The sequence below is a fragment of the Penicillium pulvis genome (assembly GCF_028828015.1).
Source record: "Penicillium pulvis strain IBT 33274 chromosome Unknown contig_5_segment0_segment0, whole genome shotgun sequence".
In the NCBI taxonomy this organism is placed as follows: Eukaryota; Fungi; Ascomycota; class Eurotiomycetes; order Eurotiales; family Aspergillaceae; genus Penicillium; species Penicillium pulvis.
Genome location: NW_026643078.1, coordinates 2,831,504 through 2,848,659, shown reverse-complemented (window position 1 = coordinate 2,848,659; position 17,156 = coordinate 2,831,504). Strand labels below are relative to the sequence as shown.

The window sequence follows — 17,156 nt, the reverse complement described above, 5'->3', positions numbered from 1 at the left end:
AGAGTACGGAAAGTATGTGGTGTGAAGATGTGGTATGAAGATGTGGTTTAAAGATGTGGTATGGAGAGAAGTCTAGGCTACTGAAAGTGGAGGGATATGGTAGATACAGGTCAAGTGACTCAACAAGGTTCTACTGCCCATATGTAATTTCCTATGCTGAAATTAAACTCGAAAGGAAAAGAAACGAGATAGCCACACATAAGCCAACGAGGGGAGTATACAGGAACGAAAATGCATTTGCTCCCTTCTTTACCTTGCTGTCATTGGGAGCGAACTGTAGCTCGTCGTCCCATGGCAGGGTTCCAGTGACAGCACGTTTCGGTAACTGAACATACTCTAACTTGCGAGAGGCTTTGATCAACTGAGCAGCTTGCTTGGCAAATGTAGTGTCAGGAAGGAAAGGGACAACGCGGGACAAAAGCTTGTGGAAGGGCGTATCCCAAGCCTGAATGCGCGTGGCAAGATTGGAGAAGTCGATTATTTTACGCATGCGCTCCTTCGTCAAACTCTGATACTCTGACAGCAGCTGTTCAACTATCTTTGCATCCGGACGGCCACCGGGGTGGATTTGGATGGCGCGATTGAGGAGGTTAGACAAAAGTACGATGCTCTCCATAGCCGAGTTCCCACCTAGCCCGACATTGGGGGTCATCTTGTGGACCGCATCACCAGCGAGAACCACGCGCCCAAAGTACATATGATTGAAAAGACCTTCTTCGACGTTGACTAGCTCTCCACGGATACGTGTCTTCCAAAGCTCACCAAAAACCTGCGTGCTAGAAATGGGGCAATCGGCGCATGCACGGGCCCGTTCATCCGCGGCCGCGTCGCTCCAACGAGGACGACTGGGCCAATGGAGTCGCTGGGGGTTCTTGAAAAATACGAACCAAAAAGTGTAGGTCTTCTGTCCAATGACGAGAAAGGAGCGACCTGGATAGTGAGTACATGTCATGTCGCAATTGCTCATGCCGGGGAGTGTCGGGCTAAGACCCACGAGGGCAGTCCAGTCACAGAAGAGAGCTGGGCAATGAATGTCAGCATGTGGAAGCTTGCGTTTTAGGTGACACTCACATTTCTTCTCAGTAGTCGTTATGAAGCCTGGGATTTTTGCATTGGCATTGCGCCACATAAGACTGCGAACAGCACTATGAACGCCATCACAGCCAATAACGAGATCCCCTTCCTCAATGCTGCCGTCCTCTAGTATAACCTTGACCCCATCGACACCATCAAGGATGTCCACTACACCAGACTTGGTGCGCACCTTGGATTTGTCGGGCAACTGTTCGTACAGGATTTCGAGAAATCGCCGACGCTCTAGCACCGGAATGGGATAGCCATGACTAGGGGTATTTTAGCAAAGCGATGGAGATATATAGCGGTGAAGCCTTACTAGTTGCGCGAGTGAGCAAAGAAGTCACTGTTCGCGATAATCTTACCATCGGGCAGAATATTGATGGATTTGCCCAAAGGATAACATTCCGCTTCAACGGACTTCAGGCACCCAATTTGGTCTAGGATGCGAGACCCCTGCGGGTAGATGCCAATACTGGCTCCCATCGGCGGAGCAATGACACCTTTCTCCAGGATCACATAGTCGATATTGGCGCGGTGAAAGGTGTGAGCCGCTGTCAGACCACCGACGCCGCCACCTACCACGATAACACGGAACGGTGCTTTTGGAGAAGAACTCATAGCTTGAACATGAACACAAATTTGAGGCAAGTAGTGTAGCGTGCTCTAAGCCATGGACGAAGACACAAATTCTTCGCTATTTGTTTACGTTTCTCACCCAAGGTACGGAGATCGAGGCCGAAAGATCTCCAAGGGGTCGCGCCATGAATCGCCGGCCCTCCTAAGCTTACTGTGGTGCCCTGCCGGCGTTCGGCCCGGGCTCTATGCTTCCTCACCGTTCGAGGTGAATTATGTCCTTGGTAGGTTTCACCAAGGAAATTTGGGGAGATTTAAATGACTGTCATGGCTCTACAGGCTGAAACTATTGGTTCCAGTCTACAGCCGCAGTTTATTCACTGAGTCGCCTGATCATGTCTGTTCCTACGATCAACTTTGCAACCCTACAACCTGCCATTGTATGGAAGGTGAATGCGGGGGCCGCGCATCTTGTTGGACCTCGCCAAAGTGGCTCGACATTGATCCATTTTGTATGAATTGACTCAAAACTATATTTATCATGGCAATTGTACTTCGGGCTAATAATGGCTGTGATAGGAAACCCCTAGCGGGACAATCGAGACCGTGCCAGGATTTGAACCCCAGTTCTCAGCCAAAGTAATCTTTGGTGCCGACTGGCTTGAATTTGATCCTGACAAGAAGCATGCGCGCATCAACATGAAAGCTGTTGCCACGTAAGTCTGCATTATGTGCCTGAATTCAATCAAAGTCCCCCTCTGAATGCATTTAGGACCGAGGACGGGAAGGACATTAGTTTCGGATACGAAGGCATCATCGAATTGAATGAGGCAGTGATGAAGATTTTCAACATGGAGGCAGATTCTGTCAGTGTTCCATTCGGGTTCAGCAGTAAGTCCTCCTGGTATCAGGTCTTGAGAGAGATGATGACTGATTAGAGGAAAAAGCGGGATCCCATAAATTTCATAGCGGTGACCCAGCCCTTGAAGAGCTGCAGAACATGACCCTGGTGGGCAATGGACGTATGTTGGTAGATGAGGACACGCGGGTCATTACGGTGGAATCTCGTATCTCACGCGTCATTCCTGCCACCGGGTTTGATTAATGATTTAGTTCATAGTAGCACTGAATTGTGTGATTCGGGCTCCGGTAGTTGCGGCGAATTTCGCCGGCCTGCCAATGCCCGCGTCGGGCCGTTCCCCGGGACAGTCTAAGAAATTTACTCTTCTTATCTTAAATAGATAATAATCTCCACGCTTTCACTGGGTATCAGTAATTACTCAAATTTGCATCTCGGTAACAATTGTTAGGTGACGACGTATCCTGAGTTTTTCCGGTCTGTCTCTCTTGCAGGTCTTTCCTCGTTTGTTCTCTCTCTCTTTCTCTTCTTCTTCTTCCCTTACTCGATCAACAGAGTTTCTTCTCCTTGTCTGCTCACAATCTATCCTGTCGTAGATTTGTGCCCTATTTTCAACAATGACCAACAACAAAATCTTGTTTATCCTTGGCGCAGGTCCTAATGTTGCCACTGCAACTGCCAAGCACTTTGCTGCGCAAGGCTACCAAGTCGCTCTCGTCAGCCGCGGTACCTCCACCTCTTTCGACCCTTCCTACTTTTACATCCAGGGCGATCTTTCCAGCCCTGAGAAAATCCCCGAGTGGTTTGCTCAAGTTAAGAAGAAGTACGGAGGTGCTCCAAATGTGGTGATCCACAATGGTAAGTACGCGTAATGCTTTTTGCCATACAGTCAAGAAGCTAAACATCCCTATCCTACAGCGTACCACGTGTTTCCCGCGCAGCCAAGTAATCCCCTGTCGCTCAGTCTTGGTCAGCTGAACTATGACCTGGCCGTGAACTTCACTTCCGCCTACCTCACCGCACAGGAAGCTATTAAAGGTTTTGAGACGCTCCCCGCTGAAGTCCCCAAGTCATTCATCTATACTGCAAATGGATTGAACATGATGCCTATGCCTCGTCTGGTCAGCCTCGGGCTTGGCAAGACTGCTTTGGGCCATGTCATTGAGAATGCTACCCTCGCTTTCGCAGGCAAAGGATATACGTAAGCGTTCCATCTACCCTTGGGAGTTTGTTCGACACTTGGTCAAGCTAATAATCTACCCACTAGTTTCTACTATGGCGATGAACGCCTTGCCAATGGCGATTTTGCTAGTGGTGCTATCAGCGGCGTTGCTCATGCGGAGCGGTACTGGGAGCTTAGCCAGGATCGTAAGCAGAGACCTTGGATGGATACATTTGTCGCTGGTCAAGGGTACAAGGAGTTCCCCAAGGTTTAAACTTGTAATCAGGGTCTTATTCAAGCAAATACTCGAGAGAAGCAATTTCTTCGCAAAGCCATTTTAAAATCTCAATGCGTACACAAGAATCATTGGATCCTTATCAGCTCTTTTTCAAAGCATTGTTAACAATCTGCCTAGCTTGAAAGGCATGAGAAATAAAGGAACTGAAGACAAAATTGGAAGCTCATATCGAACATTACAAAGCATAAGTGGAAATCACCTGCAGTTGTCGCATATGTTTTCCCAATTGATGACAGGCTGGTATTGGAAGATAAAATCTCTTGAAAGTGACAAGTAAAGGCTCTTCTGAAAAATCGTCGAGAATCATATATTCATTGCAAATGTTTCTTTTCAAAACAAAGTCGTCGCGAGATGCTGGCATTACACCATTACGGCAACAGTTGAGAGGATCATGATAAATGCGATACTAAATCCGAAAATTCTCCACGTAGATGAAATTCGCGTCAAGACTTTGGGTTCAGAAACCGAACCCTTCATTTGATTGGCGAAATACTCATCGATGAAACCATTGAAGTCTTCGGGACGGTAAGGAGAGAAAATCTCTGCCAGGGGATTTGACTTCCGTCGAGAGTTGATCCCCAAGTCCTTACATAGCGTATCAACATACTTGGTGCAATCAGCATATCGTGAGTGGAGTTAAGTTTGGAAGAGTAACATACTGGCAAAAAGTCGTAGAGGGAATAAGGAAACTTCTGCCCTTGGCTCAGGTACCGCTTTCTAGTCCAGGCATTCCACTCGGCAATTTCTCGAACCATAGTGTCGCTGTCCGGGAGAGTAATTCGACCAAGGAGATACAGAATAGCCCAGAAGGATTGGAACTCGGCCACTAGTGGGGTCTGTACAGTATGAATCTGTCCTAGGATCACGAGTGAGCGATCTCCCTTCTCAGCTAGCTCAAGAGGAACGGCGCGTCGGTAGAGACGCCATTTCTTCTGAGGTCGCTGGAGATTTCCTGGGTTCCGTAGTACAGGTGCGTATTCCAGGAACGGTAGCTTGAGATTTACAGCTGCATCGGCATCCTGATCGGCCTGCTGCCAGCGGTCGGGGCTTTGCTCAAACCTCAGATCCTTCGGCTTGGTCTGAGTAGGGAGCCCGATGTCTCGTTTTGTCTCTGCATCGAATAATGCAAAGTGGTCCCCCCAGCCAGTGCACATTACGATAAAGTCAGTGGGCACTCTCTCACCCGACTGCAACAAAAGAGCGTTCCGATCGATACTTTTTAGGCTCTCTCGCACCACGCGGACCTCGCCCTTGTGAATGATCGACCAGAAGTCTGGGAGGGTGACTACCCCCAGTCCCGAGTTTGCCCAGAATATACTAAGATATCACTTAGTTCATTGAGTACCTGATTGAAAGCAGAAACATTGCTTGCTCACCTCTTGTTCCCAATCTCGGGGCGCAGCTCAGCAACATGATCACCTTTGTAATATCCAGCGTGAAAGTCACTCAGCATCGCCACAGTGTCCCAAAACCGCCCTGTGAGCCAGCGACCGAAAGGATATTTCTGAAAAATCCAATACAGGTACCCATCGGTGTTGAGAATGGAGGGACTGAGCCCAGTCATCAATCTGGTGGATGCCACGCCAATACTGGTCCAAATTCCAAGTAGCTTAGAAGGTAGGATGGCCAAGGGCCCTGCGCCATCCTCTCGGATGACCCAGGTCACTTCTTTTCCCATGGTGAGCAGGAGATACACCGCGTCGTAAGCGGACTTGGCAGCGCCGACGACTATGACCTTTTTGATTTCAGGGTTCTGCAGGTCAGAGTAGGAGCGGCCTAAGTCCATAGAATGAACAACTGGCACTTTCGCAGTATCGGGTTCAATCCCGGGGATGTCAGGCATGTTGGGGATTGAGGTGACTCCAGGAGCGACCAACAACTTGGCGGTTTTGATGATCTCCGAAGAATCACGGAGAGTCAAAAGCCATCCACCCGATGAGTAATTGCGATTCACCCGAGTCACGAAAGTGTTGAACCGAATATGCGGGAGAAGGTTATGGTCTTCGGCATACCGCTGGAGATAATCATGGATCATGCGGCCGGTCACTTGTTTCTCGCCAGTGACGCCGATACTGGGCATTGGCGTGTCGGTATAGTTGAACAAGCCAAGATTTACCTGCGCTACCAGGTTGGGATACAACCGATCCTCGCTCCATACACCGCCCACCGTGGAGTCGGAGTCAATAACTATTAGATTGACATTCGGACAAAGGCGAAGATATGTACGCGCTGCAACGAGACCATACCATCCTAAATTGAATATAGCGCGTCAGCAAGTAATCCATTTTCATGAGACAAGGGATAATACCTGCTCCGATGATGGCTACATCAACTTGTTCAGCCGACTTGGACTCCATTTAGTGATGGGCGGGGACACCAAAGAAAAAATGTGGATGACCTTCCAAGGTGGGAGCGACCGTAGTGATTGGTATTTGTTATGTACTATGAGAAATTACTGGAGTTGATGTACTTGGAAGCAACCATTCTATTTGAACAGAGGTCTTGTGCAATCAGTCCAAGTGAGGCTAGTTCTTACAGCAATAATTCCAAACCTCATTCGTTGACGGAGGGCCGGCGGTAGTCCCCGGGCCCCGAGGTATATGGCCTGTGTCCAGGTGAGCTGTGGGCTAATAGAATTTCGGGGGTGGCCCCGAAGCGTGTGGCGCATCACTCGGCGGTCCCGGTCCGGGTGAGAATCGGAGTATTCCAGTAGAATTCACACGGTAAATAGTACTGGCTAACATTTAAGGCTGATACCACAATATAAAATGGATTAATCAACAAAAACACATTTGTTATTACTTACTGAAGAAGGTAACGCTCGTAGGCAGCATACCCGAGGGTGTGAGGGTCGATCCTGCCACACAACACAACAACACAAGCAATCGCATTTTTGTAAGATTTCTGTGGGTAGCACCTACATTTGCACATCAGACAATTGTAGAAGCGTGCTATTCAGTACTATCTTCGAGATGCTAGACCTCTTCCGGCCTTGGCCGTAATAACATGTAACATGGGGTTCCCCACTACACTATGTAGTATCACAGTATTGCTCGAGCTCAATCCATAGCACAAATCTTGAATTGAACATTGATGTGAGGAGCCCCGGCCATGGATATAGTTTTAAATGGCTTAGGGTGGTAGTCCTGGGGTATGTATATGATCAATCCATTAATTGTGTAAGCTTTTGTTTGACATTCTGAAGCGAAGATATTTCTGAAAAGTTTGATTTTCCCGCTTTTTTTGGGAAGTCTACCTCTATGGCTCTACAATACTGTATATATCGTAATTTGGAATGTCTAGGTAAGAACACCAAAAGAAACCACTCAAATGCTCCCGTGAGTGGGATCCAAGAATTGCTAAAAAATGTCCAGGTAGCTAAATTGATAGCACACAGTTGTAGGTAGCTATCATTTGGTTTTCCTGGTACGCAAGGAATCACTCTTCGTAAAAATCTCAATGCGCGCCATCACAGTTTCCCGCCAAAGCAGTACTAGTGATACAGTTGCACCTGTCCCAAGAATGACTTGGCCGATGAGAAGAAGGAAGGGTAAGAAAAGTCTGACGGGAGATTGCCTGTTCGATGAGCGACATGCAACCACGTATACCCACGACAAGCTAGACAGGGCAATGATAATCAAATCATACTGCAGAAATAGCCAAGGGCCCTTTGCCAGCAACTTAGTAGCGTCGGGGGGTCCGTGGAATAAATTCGGGATGTAAATGCGGCTCCAGGTCAACTCCAAAACGGAAGACCGAAAGATCACGCTGGATGCGTACAAATGGCCAACAGTGGATGAAAGAGCAGCAAGACCGTATGCGAAGTACACGCCGCGACGGCGATTAAGGGGACGTGCATTTATATTTTCACGCCTTGCCTGGCTCAAAATTGCGATGAAGATGACTTGGAAGATCGAGACCCATACAGGATCCAGCTGCCAAGCGGCCAAAATCTTTTGATGACGAATAGGCTCCCGAGGTCCCCAAGTAGGGAGCATTCCGATAACTGCCGGGGCCACTGCGCCCAAGAGGAAGCTTAATGACAAGGCATCGGCCGAAGTGGAATGCGGAGCCCCAACTTTATGAACCCCAACATTGGAAATCCACTTTAGGTGATGATAATAGAATAAAGGCAGGGAGATTGCAGCTCCAGCTGCCTGCCATAACAGGCCCCAAAGAATGGGGCGCGAGATGGTAGAAGGCTTTGAAGATGGTCGGTAACTTTCAATATATAACCACACAAAGGCCGACTGCAATGTTGAATAGGCATCGATGAGGAAGACTTGGTATCCGGGGTGAGAGCCATTGGTTCCATAATAGAAGAAGGCAACTAACAGGCCGATAGGAAAGTCTAGAGGGAAGAATCCCGTATAGCTAGCAAGAAAGGGTGTCCCATCCTCAAAGTGTCCGCGCCAGACTGTCAGGATCAGCTCCAAGACGGTGCCGTTCCACAAACTGACCCCCCAAAGCAGCAGCGTTGCCGCAACTGATAATGAGATGAAGTAGTTTTCCGCTGTCAACATTGCTACAGAAAATAAAATGATGTTTGAGATGAATCACGGTACTTGTAAATGCTGGCAAAGTTTAGAAAAATATGTATGTGATCAAAGGTTTGGCCACAGGGTCACAGGGAGCATAATGAGCAAATACCGAAATTGACAGGAGCCTACAGAAGTAGTATAGAGCTGGACATTGACGCACCAATCCCGCCGTGATTGCCGAACGTGGTATTACACGGGAACGAGTGTCATGGTTATTTGTGGCGGCTTACCCGGGGGCCAGGAAGAGAGGCCCCCGGGCCGAGCCTCCATATCTCACATTTCGCCATATCGGAACTCGGGCCGCAGGCTTACAACAATCATGATTTGGTTTGGGAGGTATCAAGGAGTGAAACAACATTAAAGGATGGCTTCGAGGTTGGATCTCATACCGGTTCTATCATCCATCAATTCAAGCTGGATTTGAGCCACTAGACTGTCCCGTCCTAAATCCGCCGACATGCCTCACTTCAACGAGGATAAACTGGGAGAGGACTGTCCGCTCGAGCCCATCGCAATTGTAGGCATGTCATGCCGCCTGCCTGGGGGCGTTGATAGTTCATCGTCCTTATGGGACCTACTCGTCCAAAAAGGATCAGTCCAAACCCCACGAGTCCCAGCCTCACGATTCAACATTGACGCCTACCTGCACCCGAATCTTGAGCGCCCCGGGAGCTTCAATGTTCCCGGAGGTTACTTCTTGGACAAACCGATTGAAAGCTTCGATCCTAGTTTCTTCAATATGACACCCATAGAGGCTATGTGGTTGGACCCTCAACAGCGCAAGATTCTGGAAGTCGTCTATGAGTGTTTCGAGTCGGCTGGTCTGACATTGGATCAACTGTCAGGGAGCAACACTGCTGTTTTTGTCGGCAGTTTTACTAGTGATTATCAGCAAATGTCGACACGCGAGCCGGACTTCCGTCACAACTATGCTGCGACAGGTGTGGACACGGGCCTCATCAGTGCTCGCATCGGAAATGTTTTCAATCTGCAGGGACCAAGGTAGGTCTGCCCTTACTCTCACCTGGAAAAGGAAGCAAGTCTGACTATTTGCCACTAGTTTCACAATCAATACTGCATGCTCATCGTCTATCTATGCTGTCCATAACGCGTGTCACGCACTTCGTGGAAGAGACTGCAATGCTGCTGTTGTAGGAGGAGTGAACTTGATTATGACAGTCGATCAGCACATGAACACTGCGAAGCTGGGAATCCTTTCACCAACATCTACTTGTCACACCTTTGATGCCTCGGCCGATGGTTATGGTCGTGCGGAAGGTGCTGGTGCTCTTTACCTGAAGCGACTGTCCGACGCGATTCGCGATGGGGATGTCATTCGAGGCGTGATTCGTTCATCTGCTGTGAATACAAATGGCAAGGTGCCTGGGATGGGTATTACTCACCCAAGCAAACGCGGCCAAGAGCGCGTCGTTCGGTCTGCTTATGAGAAAGCGCGCCTGAATCCCGATCGTACCGCATATTTCGAATGCCACGGAACAGGTACTCCAGTGGGAGATCCCATTGAAAGTCATGCTGTCTCGATGGCCATGAATGACACTCGCAGTCTGGAAAAGCCGCTGCTTATTGGAGCGATCAAAGCAAATATTGGTCATAGTGAGGCCGCTAGCGGTATTTTTGCCGTGATGAAGGCGGCTATGATGACAGAAGCTGCTGTCATTCCGGGCGTGTGTGGGCTAAAGACTCTGAATCCGGCAATCAAGGAGGATGAATGGAACATCAAAGTAAATGCCAACACAGTTCCATGGCCTGCAGAATTCTCTGAGCGACGTGCTAGTGTATCCTCTTTTGGTTATGGAGGCACCAACGGCCATGTCATTGTGGAGAGCATTGACTCACTGTTCCCCAACTACCAGCAGCACGGTAAACCCAAGTTTGAGGCTGCATATGACCACTCCGCATCTCGGCCATTTCTTCTTGGGTTTTCAGCTCACGGGAAAACAACTCTAACGCGAAACATTGTAGCACATTCCCAGGTAGCCGATCGTTACTATTTGGCAGACTTGGCCTACACGCTGCTCCATCATCGCACCAAGTTCACCCAACGCGCTTTCACGGTCACTTCCGAGAGCAATCTCGTTAATGCCTTTGATGCTAATCAGATCACCTATGGAGTTGCTCCGAAGGTCACGCCCAGTGTTGGCTTTTTGTTCACAGGGCAGGGTGCCCAATGGGCGGGTATGGGGGCTGACGCAATCAGAGCTTTCCCTTCGTTCCGAGAAACCATTAAACGCCTGGACAAAGTCTTGCAGACACTCCAGCCCACCCCTGGTTGGACACTTGAGGAGGTTTTGCTAGGCCCCATCGAGACCAGTCGTGTCTCCGAAGCAGAATTCTCCCAGCCACTGTGCACTGCTGTGCAGATTGCTATTGTCAACCTTTTTACTGAGTGGAAGATCACACCCAAAGTGACTGTAGGCCATTCCTCGGGTGAGATTGCAGCTGCATACGCTGCCGGACGCATCTCTGCTCCTGTTGCCATCATTGCGGCCTATCTACGCGGATTGACTGTAGCCCAGAATGCTCCGCCCGGCGGCATGCTAGCTATCGGCCTCGGACCAGAAGAGGTACTTCCATACCTTGAAGAGGGTATTGTCATCGCTTGTGAGAACAGCCCTGCCAGCGTAACCCTAAGTGGCTCGCTGGAAGCTATTCAGGCCGTCAAATCCAAAATGGATGCAGATGGGGTTTTTGCACGAGAGCTGAAAACCGGCAAGGCTTATCATTCCCCACAGATGGATCCCGTCTCACGTGTCTACGATGCGCTACTCGCAGATGCCGTGAAGGGTGTTGATACAGAGCCAGTTTTACCTCGGGTTACCTGGGTTTCGTCAGTCACCGGAAAAGAATTTACCGCGAAAGAAGTCCCTGAGTCTTACTGGAGTACCAACCTTCGTGAGCGTGTGCGCTTCAATACGGCCGTTGCTGCCATTCCAGGTCTCCTGAATGAAAATGAAAGCATCAGCATGATTGAGATTGGTCCTCATGCTGCCCTCAGTGGGCCATTTAAGCAGATTCACAAGGCCGTGAAGGAAATGGCACGATTCAACTACTTACCAACTTTGATTCGGGGAAAGGACAGTGCTGTCCAGCTTCTTCAGACTGCCGGCTCCCTGTGGGTTCAGGACTACCCCCTTGACCTCCGCCGTGTCAATGCAATGGACGCAAGTATCAAAATTCGCCGCCCCCGTACACTAGTGGATCTACCTCCTTACCAATGGAATTATGATAATACCTTCTGGGCCGAGCCCCGTCCAAGTCAAGAGATCCGGAGATTGACACATCCCCGTCACGACCTCCTCGGCAGTCGGATTGCAGGCCTGTCGGATCGCTCGTGCGTGTGGCGCAATGTGCTTCGGCACCGGGATATTCCGTGGTTGTCGGACCATAAGTTAGGAAGTGCCGACGTTTTCCCTGCTGCTGGCTATCTGTCCGTAGCAGTTGAGGCTCTGCGCCAAGTGTGCGAAAACCAAGGGGTCGCCATACCTGGTATTACCTTCCGTGATGTGGCAATCAAAGTTGCCCTGGTAGTCCCGGATAATGACGATGGAACTGAGATTCAAGTCCGCCTTTCACCAATCGCAAAAGGTAACAGTAAAGACGCGTCCAAAAGAGGATGGTATGATTTCACAGTTGAATCCATCCAAGATGGTATATGGGCACTGCACTGCGAGGGGAGAGTTGCGACGATGGAGAGCTCTGAGACTACTCGAGGACAGCATGAGCACCCAGTCGAAACATCCGCATCAAAACTTCCTCACCAGGTGCCAGGAAAACGCTGGTACGATGCCTTTCACCGCGTCGGCTTTCAATATGGTCCAAGTTTCCAGCCATTAAGCAAGATTCGAAGTAACGGCCACGACCACCATGCCGCCGCACAGGTGCAGATCAACACAGAGAGCGGGCTAATCACTGGCGAATCCCGATATGTTCTGCACCCGGCTACTATCGATGGTTGTCTGCAGCTCATCATCATTTCAATCAACAAGGGTTTACATCAGGAGATGCCCCACGGTGTCGTACCGATCGAGATTGAGGAGTTGTCGCTCTGGTTCCCTGACGAAACGGACATCGGACTAACTGGCCAGGCCGTGGCCTGGACCGACCAGGTTAATGGTCGCTATTTCGACACCAACACGAAGCTGTTCACTCCTTCGGGACAGCTAGTTCTTGACGTACACAAGCTCCGCTGCGTTTCTTATGAGGCTGCAGTTCCGCAAGTAGATGATGGCGTGGAGCGTGCTCCTTACATGCAGACCGTTTGGAAGCCCGAGATCACCACACTTGATACAGCTCAGGCAGTAGCTGCCTACCCGTCCGTGCAGTCAGATGCTGACTCGGCGGCTGCAGTGATTGAGCTAATGGAACATCACACCTCCTTGGCCCATCTGATGATCCTGGGTCGGCCTAATAAGGAAGTTCTGGAGGCAGTGTGGTCGCAAATCAACTCTTCCACTGCCGTCACCATACTCGATCCATCAGATGAGTACCTGAGCAACCTTTCAGTAGGACACTCTGCGGGTCGTATTTCCAAGGTGACGGTAGACGCGTCTGAAGAGTGGAGGAGTCTCAACCTCGCCCCCGCAGATCTGGTACTTGCAGGGCTCCACAGCGGAGTGGAGACTGCCCAACTATTGGCTGCCGTGAGCCCCTTGCTGGCAGAAAAAGGCAGCTTACTGGCATTGGTGTCTCCTTCTTCCACCTCGGACTTTGTTGAGAAGCTTGCAAAAAGCGGATTCTCAGTCCCCCAGCTACTCTTCCGGCTCCCTGAACTCTCTGTGGTCTTTTCGCATAAACAGGAAGATAAATCTCAATCTACCAATGGTAATTCATCGAAAGCAGCTGGGGTGACGATCTTCTATCGAGATGACAGCCAAGATCATCTCCTTGTCTCGCTGGGACAGCAATTGGGCTCCAAAGCAGGAGTAAGGATGCAGCAATGGCCTCTGTCAGAGGTCACTATATTGAGCCCTCAACCGAAAGAAGTATTTCTTATCCACGATGTGGATGGTAAACTGTTGTCAACTTTGACGGAACAAGCCTGGGTCTCCCTGAAGCAGATCCTTCAGTCTGGAATTCCGACTATTTGGTTGACGTCCGGCGTCAATGAAGGCCAATGTGTTGAGGGGACATCCTCTCAGGGCTTCCTTCGCGCCATTCGATCTGAGCAAGCGAATGCTAAAATTGTTCTGCTTGATGTGGATCGGAATGAAGATCAGGAAAGAATTGCCGAAACTCTTGCCAGTTTGCTAGACCGAATTCCAACCAAAGATTCGCGAGAGGAGACCGAGTTCTGGCTCCACAAGGGTATCCTTCACATCCCACGGGTCACACCAAATGTTCACCTCAATGAAACCTGGTCCAGTCCGGGGGGTAAAGACGTTCAATACACACCCCTTCCACAAGGTCAATCTTTCGCGGCCAAACCGGTGGCGGGAGAAATTGTTTTCCACGCCGCTACTCATGTCGATATTGCCGCAAATGAACTTGAAATCCAGGTTCATGAGGCGCAGATTTTCGAAACCGATCTGAAGATAGTGCCTGTCGAGCCGCGACTGGTTGCAGGTAGTATTACCCGGGTTGGAGCTGGGGTGGATAGCTCACTGATTGGCTCCACCGCTATTGCATATACTTCGGGCCCAATCAGCACTCTTGTGAAAACTACGTCGATGGCTGCTTGTGTTTACAATCCGGAGAATCTCAATCTCAGTGCTGCAAATCTGGTCACTGTTCTCCCCGGTCTTGTGTCCGCGATGAATTCTGTTCGGGGAGCTGCCCATGACTTAGGAGCGGCAGACCATCTGATTCTTCTTCCGGCGCCTTACTCGTTCGTCCAAGCGGTCATTCGACTACAGAGAGAATTTGGATTTCAACTAACAATCTTTTGTGCCGACGAAGAGCAGCGGCGGCTGATCGCATCAGCGCCAGGGCTCAGTGCCGAAACCCACCTTAGCGTTGTTGATTTGGATCAAGTGCGTGGGGCTTTGCAAAGTCTCTCCAAGCAAGCCACTCCTGTCTCTATTGTCAGCCATGAATGGGACACTCTGAGTCGGAACGCGTGGCGATCCATTCCAGCCCTAGGCCGATTTGTCTTCAACGGTGCTTCGCTGGATGAAGCACCTGATGTGGTTCCCTTCCAGCGTGGCGCCTCTTTCCAATCTACGAGTATTGAGACCCTTTACAAGAATGAAGGTCCGATTTTGGGTTCTTTGGTGAAACGTGCTCTTCACTTGTTAGAAGGGCAAAATGACATGCCGTTCGAAGGTGCCTTGCAGCACAAGATCACATCACTGGGTGAGAGCATGGCTAGCGCTGCAAATTGGTCGACTGGATACAATGTCCTTCAATTCAACTACGACGATCTTCCTGTCCAGGTATGATATTGACTTATCTAACAGAGACTAGTTCATGGGTTCTCATACTAATTCATTCTGGTATCAGATTTACTCTGCCGAAAGGAAGCTCCAATTTCCACCCGATGTAGCCTACCTACTGGTCGGCTGTCTTGGTGGCCTTGGCCGAAGTCTCACGACATGGATGATGGAACGGGGAGCAAGAGATTTTGTTTTCCTGTCCCGATCGGGTGATGATAAGGCTGAAGCCAAATCAGTATGTTACCTTTATAACCTGCATCAGGATTTTGTTGCTGACATTTAGTAGCTGGTCGAGTCTCTACGGGTAGCAGGGGCTCAGGTGCAGGTTTTCCGCGCCGACGCTTCGGATGTAGATGCCGTCACAGAGGCCGTCACTCGCGTCACATCCGAGCGGCCTCTTCGTGGAGTGGTACATGCCGCGATGGTACTGCAGGTAAGCAGCAAATTCTCTTAGAGCCAATTAATACGTTTTAATATCAAATCTAGGATGGAATATACAACGGCATGTCACTTGAAAAGTTCAAAGCGGCCCTGGTTCCTAAGATGAACGGTGCTCGTACCTTGCACGAGGTGCTGCAGGGACATGCCCTAGACTTCTTTGTCATGACAAGCTCTATCTCCGCCACTCTCGGAAACCCCGGTCAAGCGAACTATTGTGCCGGTAATAGCTATTTGGATGGCCTCGCGTGGCACCGCAACCAGCTTGGCCTTCCGGGTGTCTCTCTTGTCCTTCCCATGATCCTTGATGTGGGTGTGGTCTCGGAAGATCAGAGTCTTGAAGCTTCCCTGACGCGCAAGGCAATGTACGGTATTGACGAACGGGAGATGCTCCGCGGCTTTGAGGTTTCAATGGCCCAGCCAATTCCTCAAATCCACAGTCCGCCCATTCTTGGCGATGCTCAGATAATCCTAGGCATGGAGCCTGCCCGGCTGGAAGCCGCTTTGACAGCTTCCGAGTCGGCCGATGCTTACTGGTACAACGATGCACGATTTCAAAGTATCCGCCACACTGTTGAATCTATTGGTCAGGATTCTCCATCAGGCGATCCTGGTGACGGGGACATTATGAAGATCCTTAAGGAAGAGGGACCCGAGGCCATGCTTGAAGCAGTGGGTCAACATGTGATCAAGAAGCTCGCTGGAATGCTGCTCGTGCCATTGGAAAGTTTTGAGTATGATGGCAACTCCATTGCTAGCTACGGCATTGACAGTATGATTGGCGCGGAACTGCGCAATTGGCTTTTCAAGCAATATACTCTTGATATTGCGTTCCAGGAGCTTCTGGCAGCGAAAATGAGCGTCAAAACTTTGGCTACAGCCATCGTCAATAAGGTAGGCCTGCTCCCTGTGTTCCCATGAGATTTCTAGTTTATTTTATTTCATATGTTCCATGTCATCATTTGTTTCGTGAACCGGTCATTGATCGAGAAAGATGAGTCTAGATATCTCTCCAAGGCTTATTCGCTTAATTTGTACCTTCGTTATTGACAGATCAATATAAATTGCATTAAATGACAATGATTCTGTGGTTGTTGCGCTGTATGAGTGAACCGGGGCTCCTTTTAAGGTTGCAGGTACATTCTATGGAATTTGGCACCTCTCAAATGATATCTTCCCGAGTCTCTTCTTTTCTTGGCTACTTGTGATACTTTTGTACCCGATGATGCAGTATTTGATCTGAGATACCTCTTTATATAAGGTAAAGAACGCCAACATTTTTCCCGTGTTGCAAGGGTCTTAGATTGATTTCGAACCTAATTCATACCCTCAGAGGAATTGTCCCCAAGTACTAAGTTTTTACTCTTTCTAACCTTAAAGTACTAGGTCTGTAATCTCCCCAAGCATATATTCATCGCACATGAAATTAATGAGTAGTGAAAATGTAGCTTATACACTTCGTTGATAGCGGTATGTTTTTCAAATGCTCAGTGGTAGATCTTGATCCTGAAACTTGATTGAGCCAAGTGAGCGCACAAATAACCTGCCTCTATCCTCTTTTCCTTGCAGATCAGTACTATAGCCAAGACCTCCAGGAGGGTTCGCGACAGGTTAAGATTGCTTTGAATATTGTAACAAATTTTGATCTCGTTCTAGAAGGCTCCAGAACGAGATATACATCAGACATTCGTGGGACAGCCAAGTGAAGGCCAAATTGGTTCAAATCTACTTTGCAAATACAGCTTCGTAGCTCAAATGGGCGGCACGATTTGACAGAGCCGACTAAGCCCCCAAAACCCGCGTTTTTTCTCCGTAC

The 17,156-nt window shown here is 49.4% G+C and overlaps 6 protein-coding genes across 6 annotated transcripts; 3 read left to right on the top strand and 3 right to left on the bottom strand.

Annotated features, from left to right (window-relative positions):
- Positions 1–151: 151 nt before the first annotated feature.
- On the bottom strand, positions 152–1,695 carry N7503_007624 (FAD-dependent oxidoreductase; the record flags this gene model as incomplete). Its single annotated transcript, XM_057067171.1, has 3 exons — positions 152–1,020; positions 1,072–1,343; positions 1,394–1,695. The coding sequence occupies 3 exons, from the start codon at positions 1,693–1,695 to the stop codon at positions 152–154; spliced, it is 1,443 nt and encodes a 480-aa protein (XP_056920852.1).
- Positions 1,696–2,045: 350 nt separating this feature from the next.
- Positions 2,046–2,755, top strand: N7503_007623 (DUF3237 domain-containing protein; the record flags this gene model as incomplete). Its single annotated transcript, XM_057067170.1, has 4 exons — positions 2,046–2,162; positions 2,230–2,366; positions 2,423–2,541; positions 2,589–2,755. 4 exons carry the CDS (start codon positions 2,046–2,048, stop codon positions 2,753–2,755), a joined length of 540 nt encoding a protein of 179 aa, XP_056920851.1.
- Positions 2,756–3,126: 371 nt separating this feature from the next.
- N7503_007622 (short chain type dehydrogenase) lies at positions 3,127–3,945 on the top strand (the record flags this gene model as incomplete). The annotated part of the gene is made up of 3 exons (XM_057067169.1): positions 3,127–3,367; positions 3,428–3,710; positions 3,777–3,945. 3 exons carry the CDS (start codon positions 3,127–3,129, stop codon positions 3,943–3,945), a joined length of 693 nt encoding a protein of 230 aa, XP_056920850.1.
- Positions 3,946–4,329: 384 nt separating this feature from the next.
- On the bottom strand, positions 4,330–6,326 carry N7503_007621 (dimethylaniline monooxygenase; the record flags this gene model as incomplete). The annotated part of the gene is made up of 4 exons (XM_057067168.1): positions 4,330–4,575; positions 4,629–5,286; positions 5,346–6,219; positions 6,278–6,326. 4 exons carry the CDS (start codon positions 6,324–6,326, stop codon positions 4,330–4,332), a joined length of 1,827 nt encoding a protein of 608 aa, XP_056920849.1.
- Positions 6,327–7,379: 1,053 nt separating this feature from the next.
- Positions 7,380–8,492, bottom strand: N7503_007620 (uncharacterized protein; the record flags this gene model as incomplete). The annotated part of the gene is made up of 1 exon (XM_057067167.1): positions 7,380–8,492. One exon carries the CDS (start codon positions 8,490–8,492, stop codon positions 7,380–7,382), a length of 1,113 nt encoding a protein of 370 aa, XP_056920848.1.
- A 475-nt stretch (positions 8,493–8,967) lies between these two features.
- Positions 8,968–16,261, top strand: N7503_007619 (polyketide synthase; the record flags this gene model as incomplete). Its single annotated transcript, XM_057067166.1, has 5 exons — positions 8,968–9,512; positions 9,571–14,902; positions 14,970–15,137; positions 15,189–15,335; positions 15,389–16,261. The coding sequence occupies 5 exons, from the start codon at positions 8,968–8,970 to the stop codon at positions 16,259–16,261; spliced, it is 7,065 nt and encodes a 2,354-aa protein (XP_056920847.1).
- Between the last annotated feature and the right edge of the window lie 895 nt (positions 16,262–17,156).